The 18,726-nt window shown below is 38.2% G+C and overlaps 1 protein-coding gene across 3 annotated transcripts in view; it reads right to left on the bottom strand.

Annotated features, from left to right (window-relative positions):
* atp9b (ATPase phospholipid transporting 9B) overlaps positions 1 to 18,291 on the bottom strand; it is a 44,414-nt gene extending 26,123 nt beyond the window's left edge. For 2 of the 3 annotated variants that reach the window (XM_044170969.1, XM_044170968.1), the window contains exons 1-9: positions 18,140 to 18,291; positions 12,671 to 12,844; positions 9,446 to 9,596; positions 8,257 to 8,370; positions 7,345 to 7,453; positions 6,571 to 6,629; positions 4,171 to 4,222; positions 1,877 to 1,971; positions 39 to 119 (exon numbers count right to left, since the gene is read on the bottom strand). In XM_044170969.1, the coding sequence (XP_044026904.1) occupies positions 39 to 119; positions 1,877 to 1,971; positions 4,171 to 4,222; positions 6,571 to 6,629; positions 7,345 to 7,453; positions 8,257 to 8,370; positions 9,446 to 9,596; positions 12,671 to 12,844; positions 18,140 to 18,219 (915 nt within the window). In that variant the 5' untranslated portion in view covers positions 18,220 to 18,291. Of the gene's footprint in view, positions 1 to 38; positions 120 to 1,876; positions 1,972 to 4,170; positions 4,223 to 6,570; positions 6,630 to 7,344; positions 7,454 to 8,256; positions 8,371 to 9,445; positions 9,597 to 12,670; positions 12,845 to 17,615; positions 17,689 to 18,139 lie in introns of all 3 variants that reach the window. The other variant, XM_044170970.1, reaches the window with a different exon arrangement.
* Between the last annotated feature and the right edge of the window lie 435 nt (positions 18,292 to 18,726).

Genomic DNA, 18,726 nt, shown 5'->3' on the forward strand with positions numbered 1-18,726 from the left:
GTTTTACAGCTTATAAATATGTCAACGAGCTACTGTACCCTTGTGAAGTTCCCCTCGAAACTGTGGATGTCCAGCTGAGGTCTCTGGGCGTAGACATAGGCGCTGATGGAGAAGAGGTCCTGAGACAAGGAGACATGACAGAGAGGGAGGCGATAAAGGATTCAGTAGAAATAAATTAATATAAAATTCAGTCTTATTTAACCAGTTAGTTATTCTTCTACAATACATGATTTTTTTTTTCTTATGAAGGACAAACTTTCATTTTGACTGGGTGCTGTTTATGATTTTTGCAAATTTTACAATGCTTTCATGTTTACAGTCTATATATTTATGCTTGTTCTAATCATTAAAATTACTTTAGATGAGTATCAAGTAAATTCCTACAATGATATAAATGTACTTGAGCATGAAAATGCAGTTGTCATGCAGAAAATTGAGAAAACTCTGGTAAGTAGACTTTCAGTTAGAATTTGTTTTGTCAAAAGATATACATGTAAAACTACAATACATTTTCTCCATTCTCCAAGTTTTTTGTGAATTCTGGTGCTAAACGACCTGTACCCTCTTGTGTTAAAATACATTTTGGTATTATTGGACGTAACAGAACAGAAATGACATAAACATGTGGAAGCAGTTAAATATTAATAAAAAGAAACAGAACCTTAATGAAGACACAATAATAAACAATGAACCTTGAAAGTCTTCAATCATCTGTTTCTCACAGTCATCCCAACAAGTAAGACTGCAGCCTTTGGCCTGTCAAGCACCTAACACCAGCCTTTTATGCCCCAAGTGAAACAAAATTGATTGTAAATATTAAATTATTCAGGAAAGCAGGCAAGCAGCCTCTGCAGCGGCCAGGCAACCCTCAGTCATGCTCAGATAGTGTTCTCCTGGTGAGAACATGGGCAGAGCGGTTAAAGAGGAGCAGGGAAGATTATTTTACTGAACCCCCAATGGAGAGTAGTGTTGCTCCAGCATTATACAGAAGAAGGCTCAGAGACTCAGTGGAATCTTGATGCATTCAGAGACATCAATGTGGCTGCTGAAAATACACCGTATGTTCAAACAAACTGGACTTATTTAGTGATTGAGAGCAGACGCAGAGGAATAATAACACTTGAGTCTGAATTTAGTCAGTACTCTCAAGTTGTTAGTGGTTTTGAAACTTAATGCAGAGATACATCATATAATTAGAAGCAGAATGACCTTTATGAAAATTTCAAAGTACCATTGAGTATTAAACACCAATTACTATCTAGTATATACAGTATGACCTGATCCATTATTATTCACGAACAGCAGACTTACTAATAAACTGACAAATAATCTGAGATAACATGTTGCCTATGTGTGTACTCATTTTTTTTCAACATTAGAGAAATTAAACATCTATTTCTGCATGAGAACAATCACACATGAGCATCAAACTGATCCGTCTTGACGAAAGGTGGGTTTGGGAGACATTCTCAAATACTCTGAATAAATCATCCCAAATTCAGGGATAACATTCTAACAAGGTTGAAGAATGGCTAAAGTGAAGACAACTCTTGCTATCTTCACGTCTCTTGAAATCCAATATGAATGCCACGGCTCAATGTGGCATCAAATGACTTGCTGAAACTTTAATTCTCTGATCCCATTAAGTGGCAACAAAAAAAACCCCCCATCAACTCAACTTAAATCCTCCAGTTAAAGGAAGCTGCTGTCAGGTTCAGATTGTTCCTGTTGTCTGTCATCAGTGATTAGGTTTCCATCACAGCTAGACAACTTCATTTGATGAGCAATGCTTTTAGTGATAACAGAACACTAATTCACTTATTTATAATCGGTTTGTCTGTTACCAGAGATTCACGACATTGTAATGTATCCATACCCCCACTGCCGGTAGTCGTTGTGTGCAGCCAACAGCAACCTTCAGTTTCCAGTCTGTTTCTCCGTCCAACTGATCTGTTCTGATGAAACATGAACCTGAAAAAAGGACAGAAATGCTATCAAGAATGTTCTGTTGTGTCTGCTGCATGCTTTACACAGCTCTCTCGTACTGACAGTGAGGTCTTATTGTCACCATACAGTGATCAGTGTATTTATGTAGCTATGCTACCTATGGATATATTTCTTTCCAAAATACACAGATACTGCACATTCCTGTACATCCATGCCATTTGACAAATAAATTCTGACTCTTAAGTAAATACCTCAGGTGCATCCAAGGGTAGCCACTTGAATCCCATGTTCCCATGCTTCCCTTAAATTTCCCCTTAGATTAATGTATAGTAACCAGATAAAACAGTTTTCCCACACTGCAGAACAAAACAATATGGTCAATTACATTATCTTAAGTTATTTATCTACTTGTTTCAATGTTTGACTGAATCTATATCACACTTATTAACTAGAATATTTAAAGTGAGCCTATCGTAGAAAAGGTTTCAGTCGTAGTCATCTGGACACTGTTTTCAGAATCAAGACGTTTCGGCTCCCATCTGGAAGTCGTTCTTGAGAATGACGATAGAACACTCCTGGACGAATGAGGGACTACACCGTCTTAAAGTGAGCCTATGTAACTTTTGCTGAACACCGAAACCTTTGGCCTCAAGTTACAATTACAGGATAAGGGTAAATGCTAAAACATAGGCTAATAGTAGCACAAGTAGAGAAAAGTCATTAAGTCAGTGAACTGACGTGGTAATATTAGCTACACAGTAACGCTGTGTAGCTTGCTAACATATCTATTAACGCTAACGTTAGCCACTATGAGCTACTGGTTATACCAGACCAAGTAAGGCTGTAGCAGCAAAACCCGAGTGGATTGAAGTGAAGAAGAGCGCATTTTATAGCTTATGAGTTGAATTTTTCATTTGTACGAGGAACACTTATTTCTTCTCTTAAAAGTTGCATAGTCTCACTTTAAATCTAAGACAAAAGTATTTATGGCTGTATCACAATTTCACACAGAAAATTTTGAATTTAGTATGATTTTATACATATTTCAATGAAACTCAGCAAAAAATATTTGCATTTTTGGAAACCCTGGGAGATTCTGAAGGAAGTTCTGAAGGTTTAAACAATGTTCAGCCAACAAACATGAGACTGTTTTGATGAATTTGGTGTTTGTGTTGTTGAAGAGGTTAAATATAGCATATAATGCTTAAATGTAACACATCCCTGTGAGGCACTGTATATTAAAAAATTAAAACACATGTAGCATGTAAAAATTATGTTACTGTAATAAACCGGCATATGTAAAAGTGCACCACCAACAGCGCAGTACATTATAGCCTGTAGCACAATCCAGAGCATCTGTGGCTGCTGTGGACACTGCAAGGTCCGATAAACGTTGAGCAGTCATGACCTATATTGATCTGAGGTAATATTACATATGAAACTGATGGATGAGAGCAACTATTTGACAGAAAGGGTAAAGGGCAGCTATAAACCATCCCTGGAGGGTTAACTATGATGGAAAACATTAACACAGGGAGGATGATTCATGCTTTCCTTCTGCTGCAATGGCACTTCAGCTCCTCACATAACATCACTGAGATGTGTGTGTGTATGAGTATGTGAAAGACAAAGTATATGAGATAAAGATGTGTTTATGTGTGTGTGTGTGTGTGTGTGTGTGTGTGTGTGTGTGTGTGTGTGTGTGTGTGTGTGTGTGTGTTAGAGGCATAAAGACATCAACAACTCCCTGCCAAGCATATTGGCACATAAAAGATTGATGGAAATGATGTCCTCAGAACATTTCCTTCCGATACCCCTTAGAAAAGAGCCAGGATCTGACGCAGCTCATTGATTAATTGGAATTTGCATCATCAGTCACTAGAAGAATGTGAAATAAATCATACGAATCACTTGATGCCTTGATCAGATGATGTCAAGGGACTGGACGTGTAGGAAAAAGTCACATTTCTCACCCAAATGATCTTGACGCAGTTTGTTAAAGTGCCACAGGGCACACAAAGTTCAATTGTAAGGCATTCTGTTATATTGTATTTTTGCATTACTATTCCATCTATTGCAATTATTTATTTATGTTTTTCAAAATATTTTTCTCCATTTTAAAACCTCTATCAATCCAAGAGGAGATTTGCTGAGCATGATTACTTTTTTCAGCAATTTACTGCTTCACATTGATAAAGTTACACCAACACTTTGCCTGCTCACCATTTTTCTCTGATGTTCTCAGGAATATCATGTCTGCAGGAATCCTTTGGTTCTACAAAAAGAAAGAGAAAAAAAATGCAAATGGCGGTGTGTTATTGAGCACTGTGGCAAAAGCCCTTTGAATCTTCCTGAATAATTAAACAAGGTCAATACCTTGACCAGAGGGTGAAGGAGAAACAGATTTTAAAGTCTAACACACAGGAATGGAAATTTAACTTGTCCACTTTCTAGTAGCAGCTAGATTTCATGTTGGCTGAGCTGAAACCCAAGATCACATGCTTTATAGGTGAGTGGGAGTTGTATAGTATCAAAAGTGCATTATCAGTTTTACAGTAAAGAAAAACTCTGATTAACACTGTACACTGTGCATTCAAATCCAGTATAAGTTATTCTATCTACATTAAAGTAGCTGGTCAACTATTCAAAATCCCCCTAAAATCCCCTTTGTCTTCTTTTGGAGGTGGGGAGAAAATGTAGTAATGCATAAAATCACTGATCTGAAGCAAGACTAGAGTAATATTATGCTGAAAACCTTTGCAAAAATTAGGGAAAGGCAAATACTCTTTAAATTAACTCAAACCTGAGAAGCTAGTGAAGTAATGTAGTAGTAATTCTTCAGTGACAAGATTCTGTATTACACTATTAACTTTTTTTGTGCTGCGTTACTCTAATTAGAATGGGGTAGTGTAGTCACAGCATAATTTAATACCAGTAATGCAGAGAGGCGTTAAAGTTAAAAGCAGAACATGATTCTTATGTAATAAACACACTGCTTTAGAAAATGTAGGTAATGTGCCAGCCTGTTTCAAATCCTCCACCATCATCCCTGCCCCCAAAAAACCAAGGACCACAGGACTTAATGACTTCGTACACGTCGCCCTGACCTCTGTGGTAATGAAGTCTTTTGAGTGCCTTGTGTTGTCCCACCTCAAATCCATCACAGACCCACTTCTGGACCCCCTGCAGTTCGCCTACAGAGCCAACAGGTCTGTAGACGATGCAGTAAACATGGCCCTCCACTTTATCCTCCAGCCACAGGACTCCTCAAGAACCTACGCCAGGATCCTGTTTGTGGATCTCTCTCTGGCTTCCCCTGTCGACACTGTGGAGTCCTTCCGCTTCCTGGGCACCATTATAACCCAGGACCTCAAGTGGGAGCTGAACATCAGCTCCCTCACCAGTAAAGCCCAGCAGAGGATGTACTTCCTGCAGCAGCTGAAGAAATTCAACCTGCTAAAGACAATGATGGTGCACTTCTACACCGCCTTCATCGAGTCCATCCTCACCTCCTCCATCACCATCTGGTACGCTGCTGCCACTGCCAAGGACAAGGGCAGACTGCAGTGTATCATTCGAAGGTGATTGGCTGCAATCTACCTTCCCTCCAGGAGCTGTACACCTCCAGGACCCTGAGGCATGCAGGAAAGATTGTGGCTGACCCCTCCCACCCTGGACACAAACTGTTTCAGACATTCCCCTCCGGCAGGAGGCTGCAGTCCATCTGGACCAAAACCTTACACCACAAAAACAGTTTCTTTCCGTCTGCAGCTGGCCTCATCAACAAGGCCCGGGACCCCCCACTGACAATTGCTCTCATACCGAGTACTGAGTGAATTTTAGAAAGAATGACGACCACAGATGTCAGTCAGGAGGAGGAGGGACTGATAATGGAGGACCTCCTGTCCTCTATCCTCCTCCCTCTGCTGCAGGTACCGCTTGTAGAGAGGGGAGGAGCTGGTGTGGAGGGGGGGCTGCCGTCTCAAGAATATGCCAAATTTTAAGATTCGTGGAAAACGCAGTTAGGCTACATAAGGATAGCTTTCATTTTAGCTTGTTCATAACAATTAGCTATTAGCTTAACAAGCGCAATGTGGTTGTAACAACAACTGTGGACTAAGCAGGTGCAAAATCGCTTTTCGACTTTTTCTAAATGTTAACTTCACTTCACCTGGTTCACTGTCTCCACCGCGGCCTCTCTGCTCTGCTGTCCACTGTGTGTGTTTAGGAGCTGAGCCCCGCCCTCGGTCAAACATGCAGAGGAGAGGACAGAGAAGCTACTGCGACCATAAAATATTTTTTAATGGATCTGAATCCGCATGATTCATGTGGGTCACATTTTCATGTCGGAAAATCCGGAATTCTGTTTTCATCCAGGAAAATCACATCCCTGATACTGAAAACAAGCTACAAAATTGAATACTTCTGAAAATGGCGTTTAAGACTTTTTGAAGACTTTTTAAGGGCCTTAATTGTAGATAAATTGATGTATCAACGTTTAATACTTTTTAAGACCCTGCGGACACCCTGCAGTAGTAACATTTGTAGCAGAAAACTGCCCAAAACTGTTCCTTTCAAAATCCTTGCATGCAAAGATATCTACAGGAAACACTAAAGCTTTACCTTATCAACGATGATCAGGTCCCCAACTTGTATGTCTGAACTCTTCACTTGAACTTTACCTAAGGAAAAAGACAGGCTGAATTAAAAAAAATGTGAAAGACAACAGACAGCAATCCTAAAGTAACTTCAGATTAAAATTAGACTCTTCATTTTTAAGATAGACTGTGAATTTTTAAATAGCTATGAAATAAAATGCAGGTATTGATTTCTGGCCCTTGAAAATGACGCTGACTCTTAAAACCACAACCCACTTTTTGCTATTGCTATTCTCTTTCTCTCTCACCTTCTAACAGATTGATTACCTCCAGCATGATAATGTGATACCCTTCTGTTTTCATCTCTGGTCTGAGGCATAGACAAAAACAATGGCACATAGGGTCACTCTCAATTATATTGCCTCAATATCCGCTACGAGCCTTCTCCTTCTGTGCTCACAAGCACACATAACTGTGTACATGCACATGAGCACACAGAGAGTGTGAAAGCGACATTCTCAGCCATGGTCACAGATACCACACAGGGGGATTTTACCACACATTCGACAAAGAGACAGATCTTCCATCATACAGTCTTGAGAAACTGAGAGAAATAAATCAATGCAATTACAGCGAGAAGAATGACTTCTGTTACAAGTGTAGATCCAGTGGAGTGCCGTCTCTTAATTGCATGGGGAGAGCTTGACTATACAGTGGAATATCCATTATCATAATGTCAGCAAACAGTTACAGGCATGAGGAGGAGTGCAGATAGATTTCCTTCAGTCCTCTCACTGACCTCGCACTGTGAGCTTGCTGTAGAGTTGAGAGTTCATCTCTTTGTCCCGTTGGTACCGTCGCACTTCATCCACAGCCTCTCGCACCATTGTAACGGCTAACACAAAACCCTGAGTGACAAAAGAGTGAAACAGATCAATCACACCATGATAATTTACAAAGCTTCATTAATATCAGAATCCATTAACCTAACATACAGAGCTTACTTTTACACACAGGAAAGGTTCATGTCTCACTTTATTAACTGTGACTCTAAAAACTCTGTCAGTTGATGAAAAAAAATAATTTATTCTCAAATGAGGTCACAATAACACAAACTGTTTGCCTTTAGCTCTTTCTCTAAGAAAACATTCAAAACAGCTTGATCATTAATACAACACAAAACCAGAAACTTAAAATTTCTGTCTCCGTGGGATAAAATGATTGTTTTAATGGTTTAATTGTTTACCCTATAAAGTGTGAATAAAATAGTGGACAAAAAAGCACATCACAATTTCTCTGAGCCCAAGATGATGTCTTCAATTTACTTGTTTTGCCTGACCAACAGTCCAAAACCCAAAGATATTCAATTTAGATAAGATACAAAAAAGAGAAAAGCAGCAAATCATTACATCTGAATAGCTGTAACCAGATAATGTTGGGCATTTTTTGCTTAAAAAACGACTGAAATTCCTATTTAATAATCAAAATATTTGGCAATTCATTTGATCAACTACTCATTTCAGCTCTAACTGGTTTTTGCTGCATGTTGATATTTATTAATCAAAATAAAAACAGTTTTAAATAAACAATAACAACACCTACAAATACATACGAACAACATTTGTGGCATAATCCAGTGTGGTCATGCTTTGGGAGACCAAAATATTTTTCACACAAATCAATTACAGAGTAAAAACTGAAGTGCATTTACCAGAGGTGCCCAGTACGTGTACAAATATCCGATTTTCAGTGATGGCACAAACTGGGAACAGGCCACCACCAGAAAGTAGAGATTGAGGAAGAACTTGAACTGCTGGTAGAGAACCTGAGAGGGGAGCAGAAGACAAGGATTCAGTGAGTTGAGTGAACATGTCAGCAAGTGAGTCAAAGACGACGACAGCTGCCAAAGAAGACAAAGAGGATGCAGCAACAACAAAGCAGGCGGGATGGGTTACTGTACATGTTCCAAGGTGGAATAAGATACATGTTAATACTGTTAACTTTACATTAACCTAATGGAAACTCTGACACTTTGAGAACTTCTGTTTCAAACGGCATTCAGACTTCACATGGCACGGTAACTTGGTACAATGTTGGTTGGTGCCGACGCATTGCAGAATAAACATACAGCACAAGACAAACAGGCCTGAAAACCACAATAATAAATGAAGAAGGAAAACAGGCCAACTTTCTTAAATCACACATACCACCTGTGACTTACTGAGGGCTCTTCGCTAATGGGCTATCCATCAACAGGGATCCCTTAGTATTCTATTCATCTAAGGTCAAATTTTGAATAATGTTTGCAATAATGAGAGTCTAGCATCTAGTCACAGATTATCAGAGACAATGGGATCAATGGACGATGCTCTACAGTTAATGAACCCCCTGACCTTTAGGGAAAAATGCACACTGCTAAACTCAATTTGTGTGTATTTAATAATTCAAAGTGGAAGGAGAAAAATAGAGCCGTTTTGTTCACCATCGATGAGAATATCTACGTCTCTAATAGACAGTTGACATTTTATGGCCTGGGCCGAGGGCAGCCCTCTTAATCATGGAACCATTTGGTTATTAATAAGTAAGTCTGATGGATCTCTAATGTCCCCTACAGTGTAAACCCTTAACTTAATGACAGAATAGTTAACAATTAGACCCAGTGAATGCTACTGTGGTTTACATACTGTTAATCTGTGAAAAGATCAGCATATTCCAACTGGAAGGATGAATTGCCACTGTAGGGACTATAAAAGTTAATAACAGTGGGAAAATTGACTCAATAAAAGCCATAACTTCTGTGTTTGGAACAAAGATCAGAGCATGAAATGTGAATTCTGTTACATATGGAAAGACAGTTAACTTAACAGTGGCTAAAGGCTGTTCTCTGAAATCCAACTCACCCCAGGCACAAAGGTGAAGATGTTGTACTTCTGGTTTTTGATGGCGTTTTTGGGGTACTTCTCTTCACATTTCTCCGGGCAGCCAAGCCAAACCGTCCTGGCCTTCAGCTCCTTCTTCCTCCGACATATATGGGCCAGGCAGTCACAGCAGCTGAGAGGGGAAGACGTCGACATGATATAGTGCAAACACATTACACCAACCACATGCTACTAAATGCATAGGGCTGCAACTAACAATCAATTTCATTATCAATTAACCCACCAATTACTTTCCTGATTAATCAAAGAAAATTGTGAAAAATGCCCATTATAATTTCCTAAAGCCTAGGAGTCCTTAAATTGCTTGTATTGTGCAGTCCAAAACCAAAGGAGATTTAATTAACGATCACATAAAACAAAGAAAAGCAGCAAATCCTTATTAAGAAGCTCTTGCTGGGAAATATTTGCCATTTTTGCTTGAAAATTGACTTAAGTTATTAAATCAATGACCAAAATATATTGCAGATTAAATTTGTACCGATCGACTAATCGTTTAATTTACTAATTGTTTCAGCTCTATCTATAGTATAACTGTTTAGTTTGTGTCCTACACTCTCACTTGTAGTTACCTAATAAAATAATGAAAAATACTGACTTGATGCCTGTGAATCTTGGATTTTACCAAGTAATCTATGTAGCTGTAAGCAAAAGCTGATTTTGACACCTGATAACAATCCAAGAATTAAGTTGGGAAGTTAGGGACCTAAAGCAATAAAAATGTGTGTTTAGTTGAAATTATAATGAAAATTATAATGAAAAACGAAGATATAGGTGAGTCCAATCCTTTTCAATTTGTACAGACTTTCACTGAAAAATACCCAGGAGTAGATCGCTTGAAACCGATTTTCACCTGGATTTTATGGTCATACAAAGTTGTTTTGTTTCTTCAACAGACTCTTCATGACACTTCACAGTAAACAGTCTTCTAACTAGGAGGACAGCTCAGAATATGCTTCTGGTCATAGAAAGTTAAAAGAAATAAATTTAGAAAATGGGGAGAAAAAGCAAAGAGCAACTGATTATCTAGCACATCAGTCAATTGAAGTCAAGATAAAATTATTTTGCAGCTAATTAATCATTAATAATAATACCCTAGATTTAAAATTTTTTCAGGCATTTTTTCATCTGATTTGTAACAATCATGCCAATAAATTCATGGATTTTTGTAATAAAAAAAGAAAATAATGACCCCTTATTACAGGCCAAGACTCAATTCAATAACCTCAATTCTCATTAATTTTCTCAGCTGTTAAATCAATTGTGGCCACTGAGCTCCGCAGCTGTGCCCTGCTGCATCCTACAGTATTTATATTCCTAGTCTTGTCAGTGTTAATTAGATTTTCAAGGCTTCTTTTGACATAATTTTATATATACAAAAAAAGCTTTTAGCACTTTGAATGATCTCAAAAGGTTAGCATCTCTCCAGGAGGGAATTCCCTTGCTAATGCTGTGGGAGTCAGACAAATTTAGAGCCGAATAAGCCAGTAAGCCTTAACAACCAGATACGCTGTACGTGTGCAGACAAACATACTGTATTGCACCATATGATGTGTATTTGTCCTTGTTTCCTTGTTACTTTTTCCTCATGTCGACTCTAACATGCAACAAGACCAGCCCTTTTATGTGTACTTATGTTATTATTGTGATATTATCAAAGTTCTAAGAAGAGATTAGAGAGAAGAGATGGGTTGTAGATTGACATTTACTTTTTAAAAAGTATTTGACTTTCTATCAACCTGCTAATGACTACATTGGGGCTTATCTAGCATATCTAATATCAAATGCAAACAGAGGTGTAGAGTGGGGGTAAATTACAATGAGAGCACCTGGGGGGGTGTCAGTGTATACCGTCATGCTGATCGACTTGGCTTTTCCACTTTTTAAGCAAGTTGGCAAAACATAAAACTAAATAAATCAACTTTGGTAAAAACTCTTGTTTGTATTGGCCTCGATGTTCTCTGTCTCTGTGCACTCTGAGTCCAGTTTCATAAGAGCGATTATTTGAGCAAATGAATGCTATTCAAATAATATGCCATTTGAACAGTCAGGGCTTATTCAGTGTGAATTATTTGTGTTTTATAATCCCACACTAAGCACACATAAAATTACTGGAAAGCATCAAACTGGTCAGCTGTGAAAAATCCGATTTGTTCATTAATGGGGGGATGGGGAGGGGGGATCAATATGCAGCTTCAACTGGAGATGCACCACTAACAACGAAACAACACCAAAAACAGAATATTCTATGAAATTCCTACATCAGTAAATGTTACTTTTTGGGCAATGACGTGCTGCAGAAACATTTGTTTAGAAATGTTACACTATTGTTCTGGCATAAACAAAACACTCTTCTCTTAGCCAGAAAGGAGCATCTTTAGAGGACAAAACCTGTCAAATTAATCATTAGCTGGATAAACCGCACCGTTCTGTTTGACCTGAAAATCTTTTTGGACTGATGGTGCGCATCGAGGAACTCGACCAAAAACATGCCCTTATCCTCTCTTTGCACTTCATGCACAACTACCGGTGCGTTTGAAATCCAAACTGATCATCACGAGCATACTTACTGACATTATACATTACACATACATTTACAGAATGACAAAATACTGACAACTTTCTGAGTGGTTAAAGGTCCAAATGGAAATACAATAACTCTAATCTAGAGATAGTGACTTTGCAGTGCAGCAGAGGAATTTATTTAGGTCTGACAGCAGTACATATCTGTGTATTTTTCTCTGAAAATACCTGACCTCCAAACCATTCTTGGACTATGATTAACATCAATTTTACAGTCAAACTTGAACTGATGCCCTGTGCCCATTATTTGTAGAGAACTGTTATATATAGGCTGTAAAGTATAAATCTCATACAAGTAGTGTAATAATAGTAAGAAAATGATGTCAAAGTTTATATTCAAAACACCCGAGGAGGCAGTATGTGGTAGAAAGTAAAAACATATACTTATTTGAGAATATCATTTTTGTTTGTTTAGAAATGGTTTCAGCAACGTGTCTCCTGAGCAGTAGTAGGACTGAAATGAAGCAAGGGAAAAAGGTCCAGCTACATGAGACAAGAATGTGATCCATGCATCATTTCTTTGAGTCATCATGCAAAGATGACCATTAACTCATTAAGTCGTTAAAAAAACATATAAACAACAATAATGCAATGCTATAGAAATACCTGCCACAGAGGACTTTCCACCCTCCCAGGAGGAACCAGCCGAGGCCTCTTTGTCTCTGATTGACTCTAGCCCGGGGCAGCGTCTGGTAGTCACTCTCATCATTCTCAAAGCCTTCCTCCGACATCATCAGAGGCATCTCATCTAAGTTAGAGGGCTCATCTTCTAGGGAGTATCTGTGAGGACAGAATACAGTAAAAAATATAAAGAAACATGGAATTGCAATAGATTGTGTTCAGCAGGATCCACTATTTTGAATGAGGAATGATAACATTTTGTGTTAAGGTACAATTACAAAAACAGTTTCACAGTTTATACATTTTAGATGTCACAATACTTGCAGGAGGTGAATGAAGATAGCAACACATCAAAAAAGACATAAATAGAATCATGATAATTTTTCATTAAAATTTAATGAACAATTAGTTACATTGAGAATTATACATTCTGCACTTAAACCAAAATTACTCTTCTCACTTCGATAAATTCCTCTTTTAATCCACATGGTTGCCGAATTATACATGATCTACATACTGTACAGGCTTTGTGGCCAACAATGGACATTCTGTCAAGATTCAAGAATGAGAGAATGCACTTCATAGCCCCAGGTGTGCAATATCTAGCAAAAGACTGAAGAAAAGCAAGTATTGCATAGCACGTCTATTCACATTATAAAGAAACACTGGAAATGCTCTTGAGAAGCACATAATGTCTGCAGCCTAACAGGAAAAACCTACATGAGCTCACACTGCTGGCTTAGTCACCATAAACCCAAACTAGTTGCACACTGACAACACACAGAAGCAATTTATGCGTTACAACTATCAAAACGCTTAAAGGGGAAGATGCAAGTTCCATACAGAGATAAGCAAACTGTTGCGTCTCACATCAAAACAAACTGGTCACGGGCATCTAACCACAACGGACATAGAATGAAAAGGAAAGACGCACCTAAAACTGAAAATATAATGTTGAATGAAAATCTTTTGCAATATATTGATATTTAAGTAATTAAGTAAAAGTCTACAGTCCTCTATTGAAAAGAGCTAAAAGTGACAGATAGCCTGCTGTAGAACGCAATGAATATCAGGTACCAAAGGGGATTTCAGGTTTACTATAAGAAGAACTTCTCTCTCTCTGGTTGCTATAAAGTCAAGGCCATTTCCCATTCTGCTGGCATGTAGTTGAGTCTATTCTATTCCTTGCCTGCTTAAAAAACACCAACAACCATATTCACACCTGTAATATTTCTGCATGCACAACCACACTTCCAAATTCTCAAGGCACTCCACACATGGTAAGCAGGGCTCCATACTGACTTTTTTTAAAATTTTCATCTGTTTTCTGTGAGCTTAAAAAATACACAAGCAATATACTGTTTTCATTCTTTCAGTCTTCTGTCAGACTATCTGAAACTATCTGCTGAATGTCGTGATGCAGATACTTTACAGTGGTTGGTGAGACAGACCTTTTGATGAAAAACAAGTGAGAATCCACCTCTTGTTATGAAATATTTATTGTCAATTAATTATGGTGCAAACCGAAATCTGGTGTTAACAGGATGTGAAGGAAGCACACTGATCCAGCACAATGAGACATTTTAGGAACTAAAACATCAACATTCATATCTGATACCTTTAGAACCAAAATACAAGTCTAGTGTCTCCAATGCCTGACTGCTTCCATTACCAGCAACCACTTGTTGAAAACCACTCTAACATAAAGAAATAAATCATAGGCTAAAGATTTTCTAATCATAGTCCAGTCATTTGCCTGAGAAGGTGGTAACTGCAGGTGTTGAGATTTGCTGAGTATTTGCTGATGAATGTTTTAGTGTTTTCTGCACACAGGGTATGAATTTGAAAAAGCCAAGGACTGATGATAACTCCACAGTTTTAAATGTACAAAGACTTCTTGATTCACAACACAACAAATGAAGTATAACTAACTGAACAACAGGTGTGCATATGTTGTAGATTCTGCACTGAACATGTTACTGCTGTGTGGATACAGTGTTTCTCACAGGTTAGTTATTTGTGGCAGGGAGCTTTAGCATCAAACGCTTGAAAGCTGACTACAAAACATCAATGCATCACAAGCTAAATTGTGATTTTTTTTTAAAATTCCATTTCATTCAGTTGCATGCAAATGCACAATTCTGGGAAGGTTTCAATCAGTCTGCACTTCAAACTTCATTTCCAGACTTCTAAAAAGGACAACATAATAAATATAGAAAATATGTTTGGGTGGAGGCAGATCTATTTGGGTAGGCTGCCCAAAAAAAAAATTAGAAAATCTAAATTTGATAAACTCTGGAATATAAGCAGCATGAATGGTCACTGAGCTGTACATGAATAAGCATCTTGTACCTACAAAAAACATGGACATGTGAACAAGCATAAAACTAGCATCAGCGGGATTATGAGCTTAAGATCAACCATCCACACTAGTTCTCACTGATACGTCCCTCCAGAGCTGCTCAGCATGCCAAAGCAAAACACACAGAAGCTGGTGCAGCCTGACTTTCTGTTTCAGCTGAGAGCTCCAGCAACTTTAGTTTAAGAACCAGAGAGATAATGATACTCTAATTAAGAGCACTTTCAGTCCTAATACAACATGTTATCTATCCGTGCACCACATTGGCCTGTATGGACTGTGTCATACACAAAGTAAGGCTCTGCACCACTATTGCTCAGGCAAGTACTGGATGGTTTGTGGATTCCAGGTTTTTACTTTTCTTATATACATTTCAATATCTCACTACATCGTGTGATATAAGTCTGAAATATTTCACCCCAGTCACACCAATTCCTAATGAATTTACAACAATCCCAGAAAGCATGCGTTACTTAATCTGTAGTGCTACATACAACACAGATCCATAGTGTACAACTAGAATATTTATACACTTTATGTTATCTATACATTCATTTATATACGTTTGGTTCAAGACCTCTCAATCTCTGTCCACATCTCCAATTTTGATAACAATTCAAACAGTGAAATGAATAAAGTGAAACAAAATGGCATTTCAGTCTGATTATCTCACACTATAATTATACTGGAATAACCGATTAACCACAGATTATTCTTATTAATTGTAATATCTCTGTTGAATTCCAGCATTCTCTCCCTCTCAAACTGATGTTTGGTCTCTACAAGTCCTAATTTCAAGAGTTTATTTGAGATTCGGGAAAAAAAAGGTTTTAACAAAAGTATGATTTCCATGAGATTGAGAATTTCCAGGCAAATTATTGTCAAATTATTATTTCTTCCACTGCTGTCTGAATGAAAAGTAGATCAAAGTTTTGTTTTAAACTTTGCATGTGGGTGAAAGATTTTGCATTGCTCAGAACAAAGTTGTTTTGCAAATATGTACAGGGAATAAACCTGCTTTTTTATATCTGACTATGTGGCACAAATAAAATCCTTGGGTGGTGAGATGACTTAATTCTAAATCTGGAACATTAAATCCTCCATCTGATTTAGGAACCGTCTGTAAAACCTTCCTTACTAATCCTATCAGTTTTATTTCCCCATATAAATATGTCTAAAAACTAAAACTGAAAAAACGCTGAAAGTCATGCAATTTTGACTGTATGAATTCTCCCTGTGGGAGGGTGTGAGTTTGCTGGGAATGAGAGGATCAAGTGATTCACCTTCTGAAACATGATTACACACAACACAACATACACTCATTAAATCATACAGTACAGTACATACATACACAAATAATATTAACACACTTAATGCTAAGCAACTTACTCTAACAAATTACACTAAACTAAAACTCCCTGAGATGTTAACAGTGAAAATAAAAACAAACACAATAAGATGGTTATGAAGGTCTTGTGGGTAAAATGTTTGCTGGTCCAGTTTTACAGAGTAACCTAATAGAGCAGCAGAATTCAAAGCATGTGAGTTCTGAAGCAACGCATTTGTTATTTCCACCAACAAGATGCAAGATGCAAGTGTTTCTACCACCAAAATAATGGATCTCACCTAGTGAAACTGGATGTATTGTAATCCTTATTTCTGCTGGTCTAGAACTAAGAAGTGCATGACATCAAGAGTGGGTTAATGCTGTCACCACATAAATTTTGCATTGTTAAATTGTTTGTTCAATCAGAAAGACAGCGAGCAGCAAGAAGAGAGGAAAATGGCTGAAGGTCAGAGCAAAACTCTAATTCTGTACTCTCTCAAACTGAATAGTTTAACTGGGCAGGCCTCAAGACAGATGAAAGGTAAACTGAAAAGTTTGCAAAGAAAAGCAAAGATCTACACTGTAGCCAAATACGGGAGAGAGTGTCCACAACAAGTGGACACTTTTCAAAGCACAGGGACTGTAGACTAAAAGGATTACACAAACTGAATACTCAATAATTGGTGTTAGGTAGTGCAAACATAGAGTAAATTTGGACTTGGCCTCCAAACCTGCAAATCAACTCTTGAGGCTTTGACCTAAGCAATCACTGTGCTTGAGGCAATGTATGATTCACCAACAACCAGCAACTTTTGATTGTAGTTTTTGTGTTTTGTTTACAGGTACGTTCATAGCCACAGTGTTTCTTGCTATGGAACCCCCACATCTGATTACATAGTAATTCTACTCTAAATCCAGTGGAAACGTGGGCTGGTTTGTAAATGGTTTTCTGGCTCTCCGGTGCAGCACAGGCATCATTGCCAACAATTGATTCCTGTGTTGGTGGAAAGGCTTTATCAATTAACTATCACATGAATTTTTATTAGTGAGAGCAAGAGAAAGAAATACAGAATGACTGAGGTGTCCCTTATAAATGTGAGGTAGAACACCATCACAACTCAAGAAGAGCTGCTTATATGCAAAGCCAATTGTGGTAGATACTTTTAAGGTGGGCTACCAATTAAACATATTCACTTATACTATGTAAACAGTCAGTAACAACCTACTACTTGGTCTAAAAGTACCTGGTCATGCGACTAGTTCACTTCCTGTCCATTCCTGACCCTGACGGGCTTTATTAGCTCATCCTCGTCCAGTCTGAAAAATGAACAAGCTGGTGAATGATGTCTACAGCATGCAACAACACTTTTATAACATGTGACGAACTTAACACAGATAAGCTATCATGTGACTTTAAGTTAAATGCCAGAGGGGCCTGAGCAGTGCAGTGAATAACATACAGTATATCTGTCGCTAACGCACATTAAGAGGTTGTAGAGTTTGTTGTATTGGACTAATAAAGGCAGATTAAACATTAGACGATTTATTTTAGCTTCATGGATGATGGTGTGAGCAAACCAAGCAGCTGTCAAAGGAGAAAATGCGAAGGAGCTGTCAGCAGCAGTGCTAGCAACACAAGCTAACAGCCACGACCCGCACACAGACACGGACCCCGGGAGCAAGCGAGGCAGCGAAATGTAAACGTTTTAGACAAACGGTTGTTTCTTCAGTACGCGACCGAAGAAACAACCCATATACCCCCACATACCTTGATAGTCTGGCTGAGTTGTAATATGGGATTCTCTTCGAGGTCTTCCGCACCGGATTTAACGGGATGCTGTCAGCCATCTTGGCTGGACAGTACACATCCTGACGTCACGCAACAACAAAAAAAAACCGTTGAGGATTTTTGCTGCATTCACGTTCTGTGGGAAAATATCCTAACTATAAAACTCACGACCAAAGAAGAAGTAACGTTACTGTGGTGCGAGGTTTAATGCTAGAGCATAGAGGGCGTATTTTCCATTTTCTCTCCGCCATTCTGTCGCTGTAGCAAAACTTAGCTCTTGGGTGACGGATCTCTAAAACTAAGCAAAATAAACAAAGAATGTGTCTTCTTACCAAAAGTAGCCCTGATTGAAATTAACAAAAGGGAGTGTGCGCTTTCCAGGAGACAAAAAGGCAGCATAAGTGGCCCGTTGCAGAAATCCATTGTGGTCGCTGTGTGGTCCAGTAAAATGTATTGTTTATGATTAAATGAGACTTTGAAGCATTGTATGAATCGTTAATGATAGTTATATTTTGTATAGCACATGGTGTCAAGTATATTAGAATCAAATGAGAAAAAAACTGTAA

Source organism: Siniperca chuatsi, linkage group LG17 (assembly GCF_020085105.1).
Source record: "Siniperca chuatsi isolate FFG_IHB_CAS linkage group LG17, ASM2008510v1, whole genome shotgun sequence".
In the NCBI taxonomy this organism is placed as follows: Eukaryota; Metazoa; Chordata; class Actinopteri; order Centrarchiformes; family Sinipercidae; genus Siniperca; species Siniperca chuatsi.